We start from the raw sequence: 16,360 nt of genomic DNA, 5'->3' as shown, positions 1-16,360 counted from the left end.
AAGACTGGGGGGAAACAATTACAAGAAACCGTCTTCCAAAGTGTAAAGGCAAAAACATCTTTTTAAAAATATTCTGGATTAATTCTTATGATTTATATGTAGCATAGATGTCCACATTTTGTTGCATGAGCTGAAAAGATCTTTACTGATATCTAGCCTACTTTAAATATCCACACAGTGCAGTATATTTCCACTAGGATGAGGTGTATGAAATATTTTGTGTATAAAAGTCTTCAGTGATTTGTAATGAGAAATATATACACTTCTCAAATGTCATTTAGAAATATATTTGTATAAAGTCTGAATGACAAATCTTTCCCCAGTCCAAAGTGTACAGAAAGTTGTCTGAATGAGCTTTAATACTTTCCACACCTTCCTCCACCCTGACATCAGCTCATGCTTTCCTCTTTCAGCAGAGGGCATAACTACACATGCGCGCTCTTCCTGTTTTCAGTAAGCGTCACTTCCGGGAATTCGGAGGTTTAATCAGAGCTGGAGGAACAGGACCTGGTCCCGTGAGGGATTTTTTTTTTTAAAAACAAATTAATTGCTCGTTAGCTTTGTAATATGTCTTGTGTAAGTGTTGTAGTGACGTAATCAACCTGCGACAAAGGGAAAGCGGTTTCTATGAAAAGCGAAAGAGGAAATGCGCCTTTTCCTCCTCCAGGACTCCTGTCAACATGGCGAAGTGTCAGCGGATTACACTGTAAATCTTCATTAACCCACCGCAGAGGTAGAGATAACACTCACTAACAGTAACACTTCCTCTATCTGTTCCTGCCTGTCAAATCTTTTCCCCCAAATGGCTCCTTAATGCATGTACACTGCACTGTGTGTGCTGTGGAATGTGTCTGTTACTCATACACGTATATATCACTGAGTGTGTATCAGGGATCAGGGAGTGATCTGGGATTCAGCTGTGTTCAGCTCTGTACTGCATGTCATTTGCAGGCAATGGGCGCAGACAGCGATGCAGGAGCTACTCCAGCTGTGCCATGGCGTAAAGTGCTGTATGAACGCCAGCCCTTCCCTGACAACTACGTGGACCGCCGCTTCCTAGAGGAGCTTCGACGCAACATCAGAGTGCGTCAGTACAGCTACTGGGCAGTGGTTCGAGAAGCCGGGCTGGTCTCTCAGCAGCTCTCATGCGTGGCGCTGTTCCTGACGCTGTGGTCCTACATGGAGCAGGGAGATGTGGGTCCTTCGGCGCTGCTTTGGACTGGCCTGGGATGTTCAGTGCTGGGATACATGCTGTACGAGGCTCTGGGAGGAGGAACCTGCCGAGAGCGAACGCGCTGCGCAGACCTGCAGAGCGCTGCCGTGTTCATGGCCTTTACCTTCGGTTTCTCGCCAGTGCTCAAGACGCTGACTGAGTCGGTGAGCACGGATACTGTGTACGCCATGTCCGCTGGCATGCTTATGGCACACCTGGTGTCTTTCCCCTACACACAGCCGAGCCTGCCAGGCAGCCTTTCGCTCAACGCAGCGCTCTTTGCCTCTGTGTGCTTGGCATCGCGCCTGCCCGGGACCCTGCACACCTTTGCCATGCTGAGCTGCGCCCTGCTCATCTTTGCACTCTGGCCGTGTCTGCTGCAGAGACTGAGACACGCGGCTGAGTGGACTTTCCCCTGGGCAGCCGGGATGGTGTGTGTGTGTGGAGTCGTAGGTGTTAGTACTTTGTGGCCCGCTGGAGCTCTTCTCCTGTTTCTAGCTCTAGTAGTACTAACGTTAGTGTGTCCGCTGCTGCTGGTGCGTCTACAGAGGCACAAAGACAACATCCACGGGCCGTGGGACGAGGCCGAGATCAGAGAGGACCTGTCCCGCTTTCTGAGTTGACATGAATGTGGATGTCACAGGATGGGCCTTGTTTAGCCTATATATTAAACCATAAATATGTCTTTATAATTGTACACTGCCTGTTTTGGGCGCTGATGCAAAAGGGCTGCTCATCTTGTATGTTTGGCACTTTTACATTAAATCTCAGGGAAAAGCACAACTTTAGGAATGGACTGCTCAGTTTATGAAACAACTACTAGTTTATTCACTAAAGTTCTAAATAACACAAGGCATAACTTACAAGTGATAACTGGAGCAGTATTTTTTAAAATGTGTTATTAAAAAGCTACTAAACTACTTGGAAATATGATTAATACCGTTAATAAATGTTTTATTTATTGTACATATAATAAAGATTATGTATTCAAGATCACAACAAAGTGAGTCTTTTAACCAAACATCCAAAAGAACAAGAACATGATGCAGCTTTGAAAAAATGGTAAGAGTTTATCTAGAGCCAAAGATTCTTCTACCTGAATAATTAGAGACATCGTTTAGGGAAAACGGAGGAATGAAGGCTGTACCAGTTTGCTGGGTCTAGCTTGAAAATTCAGGTATCACAGTGAAGAGCTGTCTATGCTGTGATGATGGAGGGATGAAAGAAAAGATAGCAGGATTGGTAGAGGAGTGCTGTTAGTATGAAGAGAGATGATAGTCTTTGGGTCCAACCATTACGTTGACTGTGATGGTTCTAGCCTGAGAAGCCACACCTAGTGTACATGTTCTGACAGAGAGATGAAAAAAATGAAAATGAGCAGAAAAATATGTGAATACACACTTATTTATTATTATTACTTATTACTTACTTATTAATATTATACCGAGGACTGCCTTGTCATGTATAGCAGTGAATGACTGTATATATGAAAAGACAACATGGTGTCATTTACTCCCATCGTGTGCTTCTGAAGCCTAAATTTGTTCGAATTGAAAATCGTCATGGGCTGTACTCTCACTGAGAACTTCAGGTGAGTGTTGGGAAGATTTTAAAGCTTTGTGTCACGACTGACTGAGCTACCATTTGCTAGCTAGCTGACGTTATCTAATTCATCATGTCCAATCAGTACAACATTTTTTTTTTTTTTTTTTTGAGGAAAACATCACCGCGTTCCATAAGTTACTCACCTGAATGGTGGAGAAGTGAGCTCTTTTATGCTCTCATTCTGTATCAAGGAGTATGTTTAAAAAGGGAGTGGCTCACTAACCTAGCTACCTAAATGAACAGAATGTTCACAGAATGTTCACAGCTTGTTCTTTCAATTTGACGTGATAGAACAAGACTTGGCTTTTCTACAGAAATGTCAAAGTTGTCAACACTTTAAATCTCTGATGCAAAGATGTCAAAAGAGGTTCACTGGGCTGTAGTCTCAGTAAGAGCGTCATGGGTGTGTTATAAAGCTTACGCATGTTAATGCGACTGGACTCATTTCAGCTCATCCCTGAAAAAAACTGTCAATCACATTATTAACAACGCCCTTTTAATTATCATCAAATCACTCTGATAAAATGCATTTATCATAAGGAAAAGATAGCAAGGTCAGGGGAACATGTAAAAACAACAGAACACTGTTCTTGAAAATCATTTTTGGAGATGTGACTTAAAATGTAAAATTGGCTTGTTTTCTCCACTAACATGGGAATGGGTTTGGTTAGAGATTGTACTATGGCCAGCCACTAGAGTGCGTCAGAGACATTTTAAACCCCTGTCACAATATCTACTGAGATATATATATATATATATATACATACATATATATATATATATATATACATACATATATATATATATACATATATATATATATATGTCATTGTTACCAGCTTGTAAATTGTTAAACGAGGGCAACATTGAAACATAAAATCTCTTGCTGCGTCCCAATTTACCTACTTATACTATGCACCAAAAGAATGTACTCCTTTTGTGAAGAAAAAGCACATACATTTGAGTACTGGGACATATTAACACGTCATGTAACAGAAGAGAACATTGTTATTTCTTTTTTTTTGTCATTTGCTATGCACCATTTTATTAGGTGCTTGGTCTCGACATCTGACCCTACAAGATAAACATGGTACTCTTTTTACACAATATCCAACCATTAATCTTATGTGACAATAAAAAACTTTGGTAAGTGCTTAACATTTAATTCTTACACTTAAATACTAAAGATGCATCACCAACGTTACACGTGTCCGCCATGCTTGCAGGTTGACTTTGGCAAAGCAAACCATCACAAAACTCCTCCTCCCTCATGCAAAGATACTCATTTCAACATACTACATGTTTGGACACACTAATTCTAATCTCGGATACTATTTAAGACGGATAGCAGGTGAATTGGGATGTAGTACTTGTATGCTGTTTAATCACAGATACCATGTGTCATGTTTATTTTGAGAATTTTGAGCAATATTTATTTTTGAGGAATAAAATTAGTAGCGAGCAACTCTGATGGAACCATGGCTAAAGAGACACAATCGGAGATACCTGTCTAACTGTCTGGAGGTGGAGAGCGCTGTCTAACACCTTGCTCCAAAATCACCCATAGGTGTTCAATTCAGTTGAGTAGAGATGTGGTGACCTCCAAGAATGTGAATTTGAATGCGAATGCACTCATTGCCTGTAGATGGGAGATTTGTCATTCTGGAATTCTGTCTCCTGTATCAGGATAGAAATGTCATCATAGCATAAAGGTGATTTCAATTACTGTCACTTTATGTGCACTCTATAAATTTACACTCAGTATTTTTTGCTCTGATGCACTGGGTTTTCAAAGAACTACCCTGAACTAAAGGCATCATAGTCTACTGTCCACTATATCGGACAATAACATTTCGAAAAAATTAACTTAAAATTACAGCCTCACAGCTCCAGGGTCCTTGTTCGATCCCGAGTTACTTCGCTACATTCTTCCTGTGTATGCATACATCCTCAGGGTTCTCTGGTTTCCTCCCGCTGTCCAAAAAACATGCAGAAAGCAGACTGGCTATGCTAAACTGCCCCCAGGCATCAGTGTATGTGTGTGTGTGCATGGTGCCTTTCGATGGACTGGCATCCTATTCGGAATAGGCCCTGGATCCACCACGACCCTGACTAGGAATGAATGAATGAATAAATGAATGATAAAGTCAGGAGTAAAATGGTTAAATGACTTAAAAAAAGGTGATTCAATGAGTTCAAATTCTGACAATGCCACAGCCATTTGTTGCCAGGAGCCCAAGGGAGCAAAACTGGCCACGTTTTCTGGGGGAGGGATGGTATATTCTCTCCCCTGTCAATCACAGCGACAGTAGCCAATCATGAGTCTCTGCGAGATCATGTATGGATAGGGCTTTTTTCCGAGTGTATTACACAGCCCTGTGATGCAGCATGAGTAGCAGTTTTAAAAACATGTGGTTAGCTGACTTCAGATGTCTCAGAGGAAGCACATGATAGCCTTCACCCCCTCTGGTTGGTAGCTATTATATGATAGACTAAATTGGGAAGAAAATTTGGGGGTGGGGTGGGGGTGGGGGTGGGGTGGAATTAAATTCTTTATATAAATTTTTTATCTTTATATTACTGTTCTTAAATTTGAAGTGTCTTCCTCATTTTGTCCATAGTAGGTGCAAAGTAGTTAAAAGCCCACTAGAGGTCAGTGGTGCCTTCAGGTCTGCTGTGGTTGGGTGTGTGGTGGTTATTAGCAGCAACTAGACAAATACTCTTCATACCATTTTACACACTGATTCCAACAATGTCACATTGGACGATCACTCAGGAGATAAAGGAAAAGACAGTGTCAGTCTCCCAGCTTAACTGTCAGGGATGATATGTAGTGTTGCCATTAATCAGAGAGAGATGAGTCTGGGTGGCTTGGTGACAGTGTCAGTGTTGATGCAGCGTGTCGGTTGCCACCTCACAGCTCCAGGGTCATCACTAAGGTGCATGATGTCCTGTCACGGATTGGCATCTCATCTGCCTTCCGATGAGTGTTAATAGTTTAGACTCCAGATCCACCACAACCCTGACAACCCTGACCAGGATAAAACAGTTACTGAAGATGGGAAATGACTCCAAAACTTTGTGAACCTTTCTTTTTGGAAGAGGTTGGAATGAAAATCGACTTCATGTATATGTATAGTATGTTCCTTTTTAATAAGCTCTGGCATTATTTACAAAAATGAGCACTTTAGACATACACTCACACACATTCTCTCTCCCAATCACGTACGCACACCAGAATATTCAACACGTAAAGCAAACAGATGAAGACTTTTATGCAGAACAAGACAGGCTTCAGTAAGTCTGACTGCAAGTATAGAATAAACAACATAGTGAATGAAACATATTGCAGAATATTGCTCACCAGTGACAAACCGAGGCATCAGACTCACTGAGTTTGTACTTTATGTCAGCTCATCTAGAACCATGTTTAAGAGTAAGGGTGTGGCATTAGAGGTGGTCGACTTCAGGCTACAGCAGAAAACGCATACTAACATATGACCAGTGTAGTGAAAACCAGCTGAGCTTCTCTATTGCTATTTTTACAGAATATTAAGTACATTAGAAGGTGGGTTTGGATACAACCCAAGTGTACCACCTCTAAACCCTCATTAAAGAAAAGTTGGGCCAAACACTCAGTGTGTTTTTGGCAGAAGTGAAAGAAGTCTCACTCAGTCCTTGTCCCTTTTGTGTTTGGGATTCTCTCGTGCTCGTGTGGCTTTTGGGAAGGCACTGCTGGTGGCTGTCTCCTGAAACACAAACACAAACAGAGTGTCAGAAATCACTGATATTGGGGTCAGCGTACGACTTTTTTGTAATAGTAGCTCTTCTTACATTGTGGAATTTTTCAATAAAACACAATAAAACACATTCTCCAGGCACTGACCAATCAGGACGAGGAGGCGTCTCCACTTGCCTGTCAGTCGTGTTCGCGGTCATTTCAGGAAGCTCCCAATCTTGCACAAACATTCAGGCATTCTAGCTTAGGTCTCTGCATGTGTTTTTGTTGAATTTAAACATTTTTTGTAAAGGAGAGCTTAAAATGTCTGCCAAAATTACTCTAAACACACTTCGTTGACAATCATAGCTCTGTTTAATGACTGAAGTTGCAATAATGTTAACTCCTTCAATATTTACATAAGGGTAAACTATAAATGAATGCCAGACACCACAAACCCATGACTGAAAATCTAATGTTACATCAGATAACACCATCCAATTCTCTCCATAAGACCTGAGGTATTATTAGATACTAGCTTCTGATTAGCTAGCCAAAATGAATGTAGCTAATGACAAATCTATCCACTGAGAGTTCTCATCATTTGAGGGGGAAAAAAACCATATAATTCAACTACAAATCTAATATATTCGCCTTTTCTCAATTCTTTCCTTCTGAGGGTGATTTTTGAAGAAGTGTGTGGAAAAAAAAAGACTGCTGGAATAATATTGTTATCCCTTAATAATTCCTCAGTCAGGGCTGTGACACCAAATTGGCATGAGCTGCCATAAATGCCTAAGGCAATGTGGGCTGTCAGTGAGTGTGAGAGAGAAACTGCGTGTGTGTGTGTGTATGTGTGTGTGTGTGTGTGTGCAGTGTTCCTGCACCGCAAATCCAGGAAAGATCCCTGTGGAGATTCAGGAATCTCGCTCTCTAATGGAGCTGGCAGAGGGAGATGTTTTTTGAGATGGGAATGAGGAGAGAGTGGCTTTTATTTTTCCTGATCTGCGGCGAGACCAGGACAATCGAGAGAAAAGATGGAGATGATGGAAAAGAAAGCAAAACAAAGCTTAAAATGGACAAACAGATTTAACAGTCTGGAAATACCAAAGGTTTATTTTGGAGGGAGAGATAATACAGGGGCTATTATATAGTATCTCTTATTGGGTTATACAATTCAGTTTTGTTTATATAGCTCGTTTAACAATGGACACTGTCACAAAGCAGCTTTACAGAAATCCGGATATAAAATTGAAATCAAAAATTTTAATTTATCCCTAATGAGCAAGCCAGTGTTGAGGAAAAACTCCCTGAGATGACATGAGGAAGAAAACTTGAGAGGAACCAGACTCAAAAGGGACCCCATCCTCATCTGGGTGACACCAGATAGTGCGATTATAAATCATTTCTCTTCTATAACTCCGTATTATATAGTCAATTAGTGCTAATTGTGTGAACAGGAACTTGAATCTGAGCATCATTAGAGTTTTAGCTTTAAGTCTACCGTTAGAAAAATGAAGTAATTAGTTGGTAAGTGTGCTTCTATTTGATAGTAATTGCAAAATCATTAGATTTCGAGTCAGTGCATATGAAATAACCTTATAATAACCTTATACAAGAGTGCTTATATTAGCTCGTTTGATCGTTCTTATTTAAATATATCACAGTGAAGATCATTGGCTCTTAACTGAGAATGCCATTAAAAAGATCATTAAGCATTAGAGAATTGAGGAACCAAACGAGAGAAGCCACACTGCAGAGGGTGTGTAATTTGTATATACACTAGTACTGCAAAAGAAATTAAGAGAGCAAAATAAGGGCATATAAGGGTGGGGGTGAGAGAGAAGCTCGAGAGCTGGAATGTATGATGGAGCAAGGAAAAAGTGAGAAGTGAGAGAGAAAAAGGGGGATTTGGGTGGCTGAGAAAAAGCAGTTGAAAAAGGGTGGAGGTCCAAAACGACCCATTTTGGAGCATAGAGGTAATGAGGCAGAAAGCAAACGAAAGGACAGCCAAAGTGAAAAATAGAGAAAGTGAAGAAACTAAAGCAGGGAAACAGTGTAGCAGTGAGAAAGACTTGGGTCAGTGACATCCAAACTGGAGAGCAGACATCATGGCCATGTAGAACACAGCAAGTAATCCTCACACTCCCCCGAATGCTCTAACAAACTGTGAGTACACAGCTTTACTGGCTTATTAACTAATCACAGAACACTTCGAAAACCCACATAAAACAGTTCTATAACTACACGAAATATGAGAAGTGTTTATTTACAGCTGGTGCTGACTGGATTCCGCCATCCAGCGAATGAGAGGGGGAAGGGGATGGAGGCAGTCTGTACTGAATGTTGGAAAAAAAAAAAAAAAAAAAAAAGAAGAAATATGAAAAACACATTTTCCAGTAGACCCCCACCCAGCTCAAGTAACCTCTGTCCTCACTGTGCCGGCATCTTAATTCGTGTGTGTGTGTGTGTGTGTGTGTGTGTGTGTGTGTGTGTGTGTGTGTGTACATGTTTTTATAACTTCATGGGGACCACATGTCCCCACAATGATAGGAATATCTGACAGTTTTGTCCATGTGGGGACATTTGACTCATCCCCATGAGAAAAACAGCTTTTAAACAAAATCTAAAAGAGTCAAAATGTTTCCTTTTCTGTTATTGAGGTAAGAGTAGTAAGTTGTCAATGGAAGGTCCTCACAAGGATAGTAAGACAAATATCTGTGTGTGTGTGAGTGTGTGTTTGAGAGTGTTTTCTTTTTCTTTTGTTGTTTTTTTTTTCTTTTGATTTATGAACATAAACAGTTTTCTGGTTATAAATCTGTGCATGGAGCCAACAGTGTCTCTGAGCCAGTATTATAGTTATGGGAACATTAACTGGTACGGTAGAAATTTTTAGACGTGCAGATAGGTAGCCTCATATTTCACTCTCATTGCAGAGAGTCCTTTGAGCATAATACTGAATGTTCATCCAAGAAACAGCATGCTATGCTTTTCTCAGAACATGTAAAGGAAACACAATTGTCTGTGCTGTGCTGCAATTTTTATTTGAACATTTGGCACACACAGTAAATATGACTGACTTCTGAAGCTATTAAGCACAGTTCATGCACACACATCCAGCGCTGGAATTTATAGGCAGTAAAAGTCGGTAACTCATGCTTTGTAGAATGCACGATATACTGTATATCGTACAGGAGGCAGTTCTGCCAGGGTTTAGTCATGGGGCCCTAACCGTTACAGCGTACACTGCCGTCAGACCTTGATTAGTTTATTCAGGTGTACTGCAGAGGGATGGAGTACGTATGCTGAAGACTGAAGGTGGTTCTCAGAAAACACGAACAAATCCCCGTGAGCTAGCTGTCATAGATGATGGATATCATTTCAGGCTGCAGATGGGAATAAAGAGTGAGTATGCAGAGTTCCCAAACATGTGCTTGGTCTAGACATAATTTCTGACCATGTTTTAAAGCTGGGAGTAGAATCCATACCCAAACGTATGTGCTGAGTAACATTTTAATCATTCCAAATCAAGTGGACTATGGAGTACACTCATAAAAAAAGAGCAAAATAAAATTTGTGAAAGTCCAGCTGCATCAAATTCCTTGCTTACGAATGTCTGAATAAGCGACTAACACGACTGAATGGTGACAAAAGTTACCTTTTAATGCTTAACCATTAAATATTAGTCCATGACTACCAAAAATACGTGGTTTTGTTTCGCAGTGGCGCTTCAACATTATAACTTTAGACTCTGAACAGTGTTTTGAACTTTAAACGCATCAATCTCTGTCCAGTCGTCTTTAAACAATCTGTTTTCATTGCTTTCTTTTTTTAATAAGCCATGTCATGGCGTCACTAATCGGGTCAGGGATAATAAATAATGTAAAACAAATCTCTGAAAGTCTGTAAAAACTCTTCCCGTTCTTGATGAGCTGTCTTCTGCTAAATAATTTACATAAATACTTGTGAGTGGATGCAACAAGCCACAGCAGATCTTATTGCACAAGTCTTGATGTTACATGATTAAAAAAAAACTAGAATTAGTTAACTACGGCCATTTTTTCACATGTTAATAAGAGGATTTTTTTATTCACAAAACATTCCAGGTTTAAGCCCTTTGGTAAGCTAGAACCATCCAAATAAACTTTTTGAACCCGTTTCTTTCAGAGTGTAGTCGCGACTAGAGACACTCCTTTCCTAGTCTCTGTTATTCCACTAGGGGGCAAAATAGAGCAATAAGCTCAGCTATTAAAAAAATGTGCCAATGAGATGTAATTCTTCATTAGTGACCAAACCCTTTGACACTGTAACCATGTCCTGCCATAAGAACTAATTCAAGGGTTTAACAGCATTGGGGGCAAATACTTATGCAATCAAAACTTTTATGTTTTCATTTGTGCCTTTCTGGTAAATTTAGATAAATTAACAAATTTTTTAAAAAAGTAGTTAAGGTGTTGTTGGTCTACTAAACTGATTTGTTTGGACGCTTTAGTAAACATTAACGTGCTTAAGTAAATACTGTATGTAAGCCCTAAACAGCTAGCACCATTTATTTTCATAAATTTACAGTTTAAAGTTGTGTCCTGTAGGGTTCCTCCTGCGCCTAGACCTGATGCAGAAAGCATGACTTATCTGAGTGCTCAGAAATTCATTACCTGGGAATGCTGGGAGCGGATCGGTTGGGGCGTGTCAGTGTCTGAGGGGAGTCTTTGTTTTTCAGGCCTTTGGGGACAGAAGGAGCAGAACGAGATGGGAGAAGAAGGACAGGAGTAGCAGGAGGGGCAGGAGGAGCAGGACCGCGAGTCGGAGGACCAGGACAAGACGAAGTCTTCTTAGGAGCACAGAGGACTGATGGAGAGCTGAGAGAGAGAAAGCTAATTGCTTAGAATGTTTTGCCTTAAGAACGTCCGTAATGTCTTGTATAAATTGTCTCTTGTTTTGCTGCATTCTTGCTTGTCTCCATGCAACGTTATTGTTAATGATGTGTTTTCTTATTTTCCCATGTCCCTTGCCATGCTTTGGTGTGATTTAACCCTAGTCTTTTAGGGACGTATTGATTCTCCTTGTTTTTTTTTGTTTGTTTTTTTTTGTCTGCTAATACTGTATTTTTTTTTTGTAATGGAATATTATGAGGATAAAAAACACAACTGGCACTTCATCCAACTGCATTTGACTTCTACAGCAATAAACCAAAACAGAAGCTTCCTGTTGGTGTTCTTTGTAGATTATTGAACTTTCCACACAAAAAACCCTTCCCTACTTCACTTATTTATGTATTTATTATTCCTTAATAATAAATAAAATAATAAAAGATTGGCCTATACCAAACTGTTTTAATTATCCAAACCATCCAGATCTAGATTTTAATTTGCCACATGATATGATTTAAACAAACTGCTTAACTACTTCAAAATCTATTGGCTCCAGGACTATATCCTACCCGCGGTTAATGATGCTGGACTGTAGCCTGGGACCTTCTACAGGGGCTGAGAGCAAGGTGGACAGGGTAGAGGTGGAGATTTCACTGAGAATGGACAACGCCTCCTTCAGGGCTGAGTGAGTCCGCAACACGTGCTCTCTGTGCACAGCCTGCTCGGGGGACTCGGTCATCAGAGCCGAATGGTCTCCTGTAGAGTAGAGCTGAGCCAGCAGCTCTGAGTGGATAAACTCTTTCACCTGTGGGAAAAAGAGAGAAAAATAAGTAGGGATAATGGGAAACAAAGTGAAAAGAGAGAGAAAAGAAATGAAAGAATGAAAGAAGCAATAACAATTCAAGCTCAACGCCAATGGTGTTGACAGGAATGCCTCCATCGCCAACATCATTTAATCAACATCTAATCATTCTTTTCACTAATTTGTATGCCACAGTAACTCTTAAATTATATTTCAAATGTGAAGGAAGCTACTGAAGAAGAACAATTTCAGACATTTAACTTTGCTGTGACCTTGACCCTGTTTGGATCTATTCCAATATCTAATCAGTTCATCTGTTACGATGATAATTCCATATAATCCCACAAACATTCACCTACTCGTTCTTGGGATATCGGACTAACAAGAATGAAATGAGGATAGATGGATGGATTGATGGCAAAAATTGTAGATAGTGATGAAAATGGGTCTTGCGTTCCTGACCGTGAAGGTGTAAGTAACCTCTTTTTATGACAGGAAGGAAGCTATTGAAGAAAAACTATTTCAGACATTTGACCTTTCATCACTTGTATAACATTTGCGCTTTGCTGAAATTCTATACACACTCTTCACTTTAAACCACACAATCAGCTGCTACCATCCAACACCCAAATACAATCTGGAACTGTGGACCTAGTCAATTAGCATAATAATGGGGCACTCACCACTAAAGCAAACAACTGAGCAATTTGTCTTTGTATTCTCAGAAGCCTAAAGAATTTACAGCCTAAAAATCACATATCCACATTTTGAAAATACCCGTGTTACTGTACCATGTGCGTTACCATGCGTCTTGCACGCCTGACTATGTTTACAGAGAAGGGAGAAGTTTCATGAGCATGGTAAGTCTAATCATGTGTCATGAAAGGCACAAACTTTATGCATGAACCAGGCAACACTCAACTATGTTGCAAAAAAAAAGAGGTAAAATGATCTTAGAGAACTTCTTAGTAACATGAGAAGCTGCAGCTTCAAAGGAGAGAAGATTGAGTGGCTGGAGAGGGACTGATGGTTTATAGCAGCTATAATGTTAGGAAGTAACTTGTTTTGTGGATATTCTGCACCAGTAAATGTGACTATAAATAAGTAAAAAGTATGACATGACATTTCTTAATAAATAAAAATTCTTAGCATTGCTGTGATATAAGAGGAATTAAACTGTAGGAATTGAAGTGCTGCTATTGGAAAATATCAACTTCGGGTAATAATATATCACATCACCCATTGTTGATCATTTTCCTGTAACAGCATGCCCAATTGTGTTTTATTCTTCACTTATTAACACTGACATTGGGCATGACATTGACTATTTTTTGGTTCTTGGTTCTTGCATGGAGCTCAGGTTAAGCAGACATGTGAAGTGGGCAAAGATTATTCTTTGTTATTTTTACAGCTCTTAGCTATGAGTCTCAGCATAGTAGGGGTGTAACACAATGCCATTATCTGTATTTGTATCTCAATCTGTTTACTATTCAAAATATTCGTATTTTGATTCTGGTTTTAGAAGTGAGTGTGGTCTATATTTTTTGGGTTTTTTTGGTTAACCCTACCACTATGCCTTGGAAAACACTGAAAAAAAAAAAATCAGTACTGCTTGAAAAATTCACACATTATAACAATACAGCTTTCTATCGTCTGTTTAACGTAACTGAGTAACCTAACTTCAGTGCAAATCAAGAATCCTAAATCCCAAATCAAGAAAATGTTATTTAGGTTACACTTGAAGATAGCTATCTAATAAAATTTTTTGAGATTGTTATGTTCCAGAAAAGTCAGAAAGGTTCACTGGACATGCTATCAGAATCTACTATATGTCATGTAACGCGAGTGCAGACGGTGCAATTGCAGTATAGAGCGTTTATTGAGAGATAGGCAGACAAATCCAAAAATGAAGCGCAAACACGTAGTGAGAAACAGGCACAGGGTCAGGCAATCAGCAAACAGGCATAACTAGGCAAAACAAACACGAGAATCGAGACACAAGCAAGAAGTCAAAAACCGGAACTAACACAAAGAACAAAACGGCTAGGTAAAGTCAGGCGGCGAAACGCTGAACAATACTGCGTGAAGACACACGGGGAGTATAAATATACAAACTAATCAAGGGCAAACTGGGAACAGGTGAGATTGATCATGACACGTGAAGGGAAATATCCAATAACGGGGGCGGAAACGGGGGCGGAGACAGGACAGAAACCAAACAAACAAAAACACACATGGCAACACATACAAAGACGTAACCCGGAATCGCACGCTGTTGCGCTGCCGGTTGCTTAAGCGTGCTGAGCGCTGACAGATTCCCCCTCCAAGGATGCTTCTCCCAAAGTGCCTAGAAAAGCTCTCCCGTGGCGGTCCCGCAGCTTCGGGCAAAATGTCCACCAAAGACCCAAAGTCTCGAGGCAAGCATTGTCTCTCCTGTTGGACTCTCCAACTGAGAAGCAGACATGGGGCATATTGGCAGGAAGCAGGCAGTGGGTCAATGACAAGCTGGCCGGGGCAGGTGCCAGGGGCCTCCACATTGGCCTGGAGCTCTGGAGCTCTGAATGTGAGGCCTTCATGTCTGAAGGTGAGGCCGCCATGTCTACCTCTGGCTGGAGCTCTGAAGAGGAGACCACTCTAAAGAGGAGCTCGGTAGGCCAGACCACCTCGTTGGTCTCAGGCTGAAGCTCTGGAGGTGAAGCTGCCACATTGGCCTCTGGCTGAAGCTCTGGAGCTGAGGCCACCACGTTGGTCTCAGGCTGGAGCCCTGGAGGTAAGGCCGCCACATTGGCCTCTGGCTGGAGCTCGGCAGGGGAGACCACCTCGTTGGTCTCAGGCTGGAACTCTGGAGGTGAGGCCACCACATTGGCTTCTGGCTGGAGCTGTGAAGAGGGGATTACCTCGTTAGTCTCAGGCTGGAGCTCTAGAGGAGAGGACGCCACATTGGCTTCTGGCTGGAGCTCTGGAGCTGAGGCCACCACGTTGGTCTCAGGCTGAAGCTCTGGAGGTGAGGTCAACACGTCGGCCTCTGGCTGCTGCTCGGCAGGGGAGACCACCTCGTTGGTCTCAGGCTGGAGCTCTGGAGGTGAGGCCACCACGTTGGCCTCTGGCTGGAGCTCTGAAGAGGAGACCAGCTCGTTGGTCTCAGGCTGGAGCTCTGGAGGTGACGCTGCCACGTTGGTCTCATGCTGTAGCTCTACAGGGGAGGCCACCACATTGGCCTCTTCATAGTAGCTGGTGAACGGCCAAGCAGGTATGAGCAGGGCGTGGGATGTTGCACCATTGGCCTTGGGCATGAGCAAGGTGTGGGAGTCTGCGCTGCTGGCCTCTGGCAGGAGCTCGGCAGGTGACGCTGCCACGTTGGCCTCTGGCTCGAGCTCTGGAGGTGAGACCTCCATGTTGGCCTCCGGCTAGAGCTCTGGAGGTTAGGCCACCATGCTGACCTCTGGCTGGAACTCTGGATGTGAGGCCGCCATGTTGGACTCTGGCTGGAGCTCTGAAGGGGAGATGACCTCGTTGGTCTCAGGCTGGAGCTCTGAAGGTGAGGCTGCCACATCGGCCTCTGGCTGGAGCTCTGCAGGGGAGACCACCTCGTTGGTCTCAGGCTGGAGCTCTGGAGGTGAGGCCACCACATCGGCCTCTGGCTGGAGCTCGACAGGGGAGACCACTTTGTTAGTCTCAGACTGGAGCTCTGGAGGTGAGGCCTCCATGTCTGGAGGTGAGGCCGCCATGTCGGCCTCTGGCTGGAGCTCTGGAGGAGACCACCTCGTTGGTCTCAGGCTGGAGCTCTCAAGGTGAGGCCGCCTCGTTGGTCTCAGGCTGGAGCTCTACAGAGGAGGCCACAACGTTGACTGCCACGTTGGCCTCTTCGTAGTAGCTGGTGAACTGTCGAGCAGGCATGAGCAGGGCATGGGAGGCCGCACCATTGGCCTCAAGCGTGAGCAGGGCGTGGGAGGCCGCGCCGTCGACCTCGGGCATGAGCAGGGAGTGGGAGGCCGTGCTGTTAGCCTCGGGAGTGAGCAGGGCATGGGAGGCTGCCCCGTTGGCCTCAGGCAGGAGCATCCTGTAGGAGACCGTGCCGTCAACCTCAGGCAGAAGCATGGTGTAGGAGGCTGCGCCGTCGGCCTCTGGCAGGAGCTCAGTAGGCAAGACCA

The 16,360-nt window shown here is 42.5% G+C and overlaps 2 protein-coding genes across 11 annotated transcripts in view; one reads left to right on the top strand and one right to left on the bottom strand.

Moving 5' to 3' along the window:
• The first annotated feature begins 446 nt into the window (after positions 1-446).
• On the top strand, positions 447-3,531 carry pigc (phosphatidylinositol glycan anchor biosynthesis, class C). The gene is made up of 2 exons (XM_026944672.3): positions 447-733; positions 952-3,531. The coding sequence occupies exon 2, from the start codon at positions 955-957 to the stop codon at positions 1,834-1,836; it is 882 nt and encodes a 293-aa protein (XP_026800473.1). The 5' UTR covers positions 447-733; positions 952-954; the 3' UTR covers positions 1,837-3,531.
• Positions 3,532-5,948: 2,417 nt separating this feature from the next.
• Positions 5,949-16,360, bottom strand: part of dnm3a (dynamin 3a) — a 37,467-nt gene continuing 27,055 nt past the window's right edge. For 3 of the 10 annotated variants that reach the window (XM_034313595.2, XM_034313594.2, XM_053242063.1), the window contains 4 exons: positions 11,977-12,212; positions 11,192-11,395; positions 8,810-8,875; positions 5,949-6,567 (listed from right to left, as the gene is read on the bottom strand). In XM_034313595.2, coding sequence (XP_034169486.1) covers positions 6,486-6,567; positions 8,810-8,875; positions 11,192-11,395; positions 11,977-12,212 — 588 coding nt within the window. In that variant the 3' untranslated portion in view covers positions 5,949-6,485. Of the gene's footprint in view, positions 6,775-8,809; positions 8,876-8,896; positions 9,923-11,191; positions 11,396-11,976; positions 12,213-16,360 lie in introns of those variants that run through there. The other 7 variants (XR_004580101.2, XM_034313598.2, XR_004580099.2 and 4 more) reach the window with 6 other exon arrangements.

This window comes from Pangasianodon hypophthalmus, chromosome 19 (genome assembly GCF_027358585.1).
Source record: "Pangasianodon hypophthalmus isolate fPanHyp1 chromosome 19, fPanHyp1.pri, whole genome shotgun sequence".
NCBI lineage: Eukaryota > Metazoa > Chordata > Actinopteri > Siluriformes > Pangasiidae > Pangasianodon > Pangasianodon hypophthalmus.
Note: the sequence above shows the minus strand (reverse complement) of the source record. Positions and strands in the feature narration are given on the sequence as shown.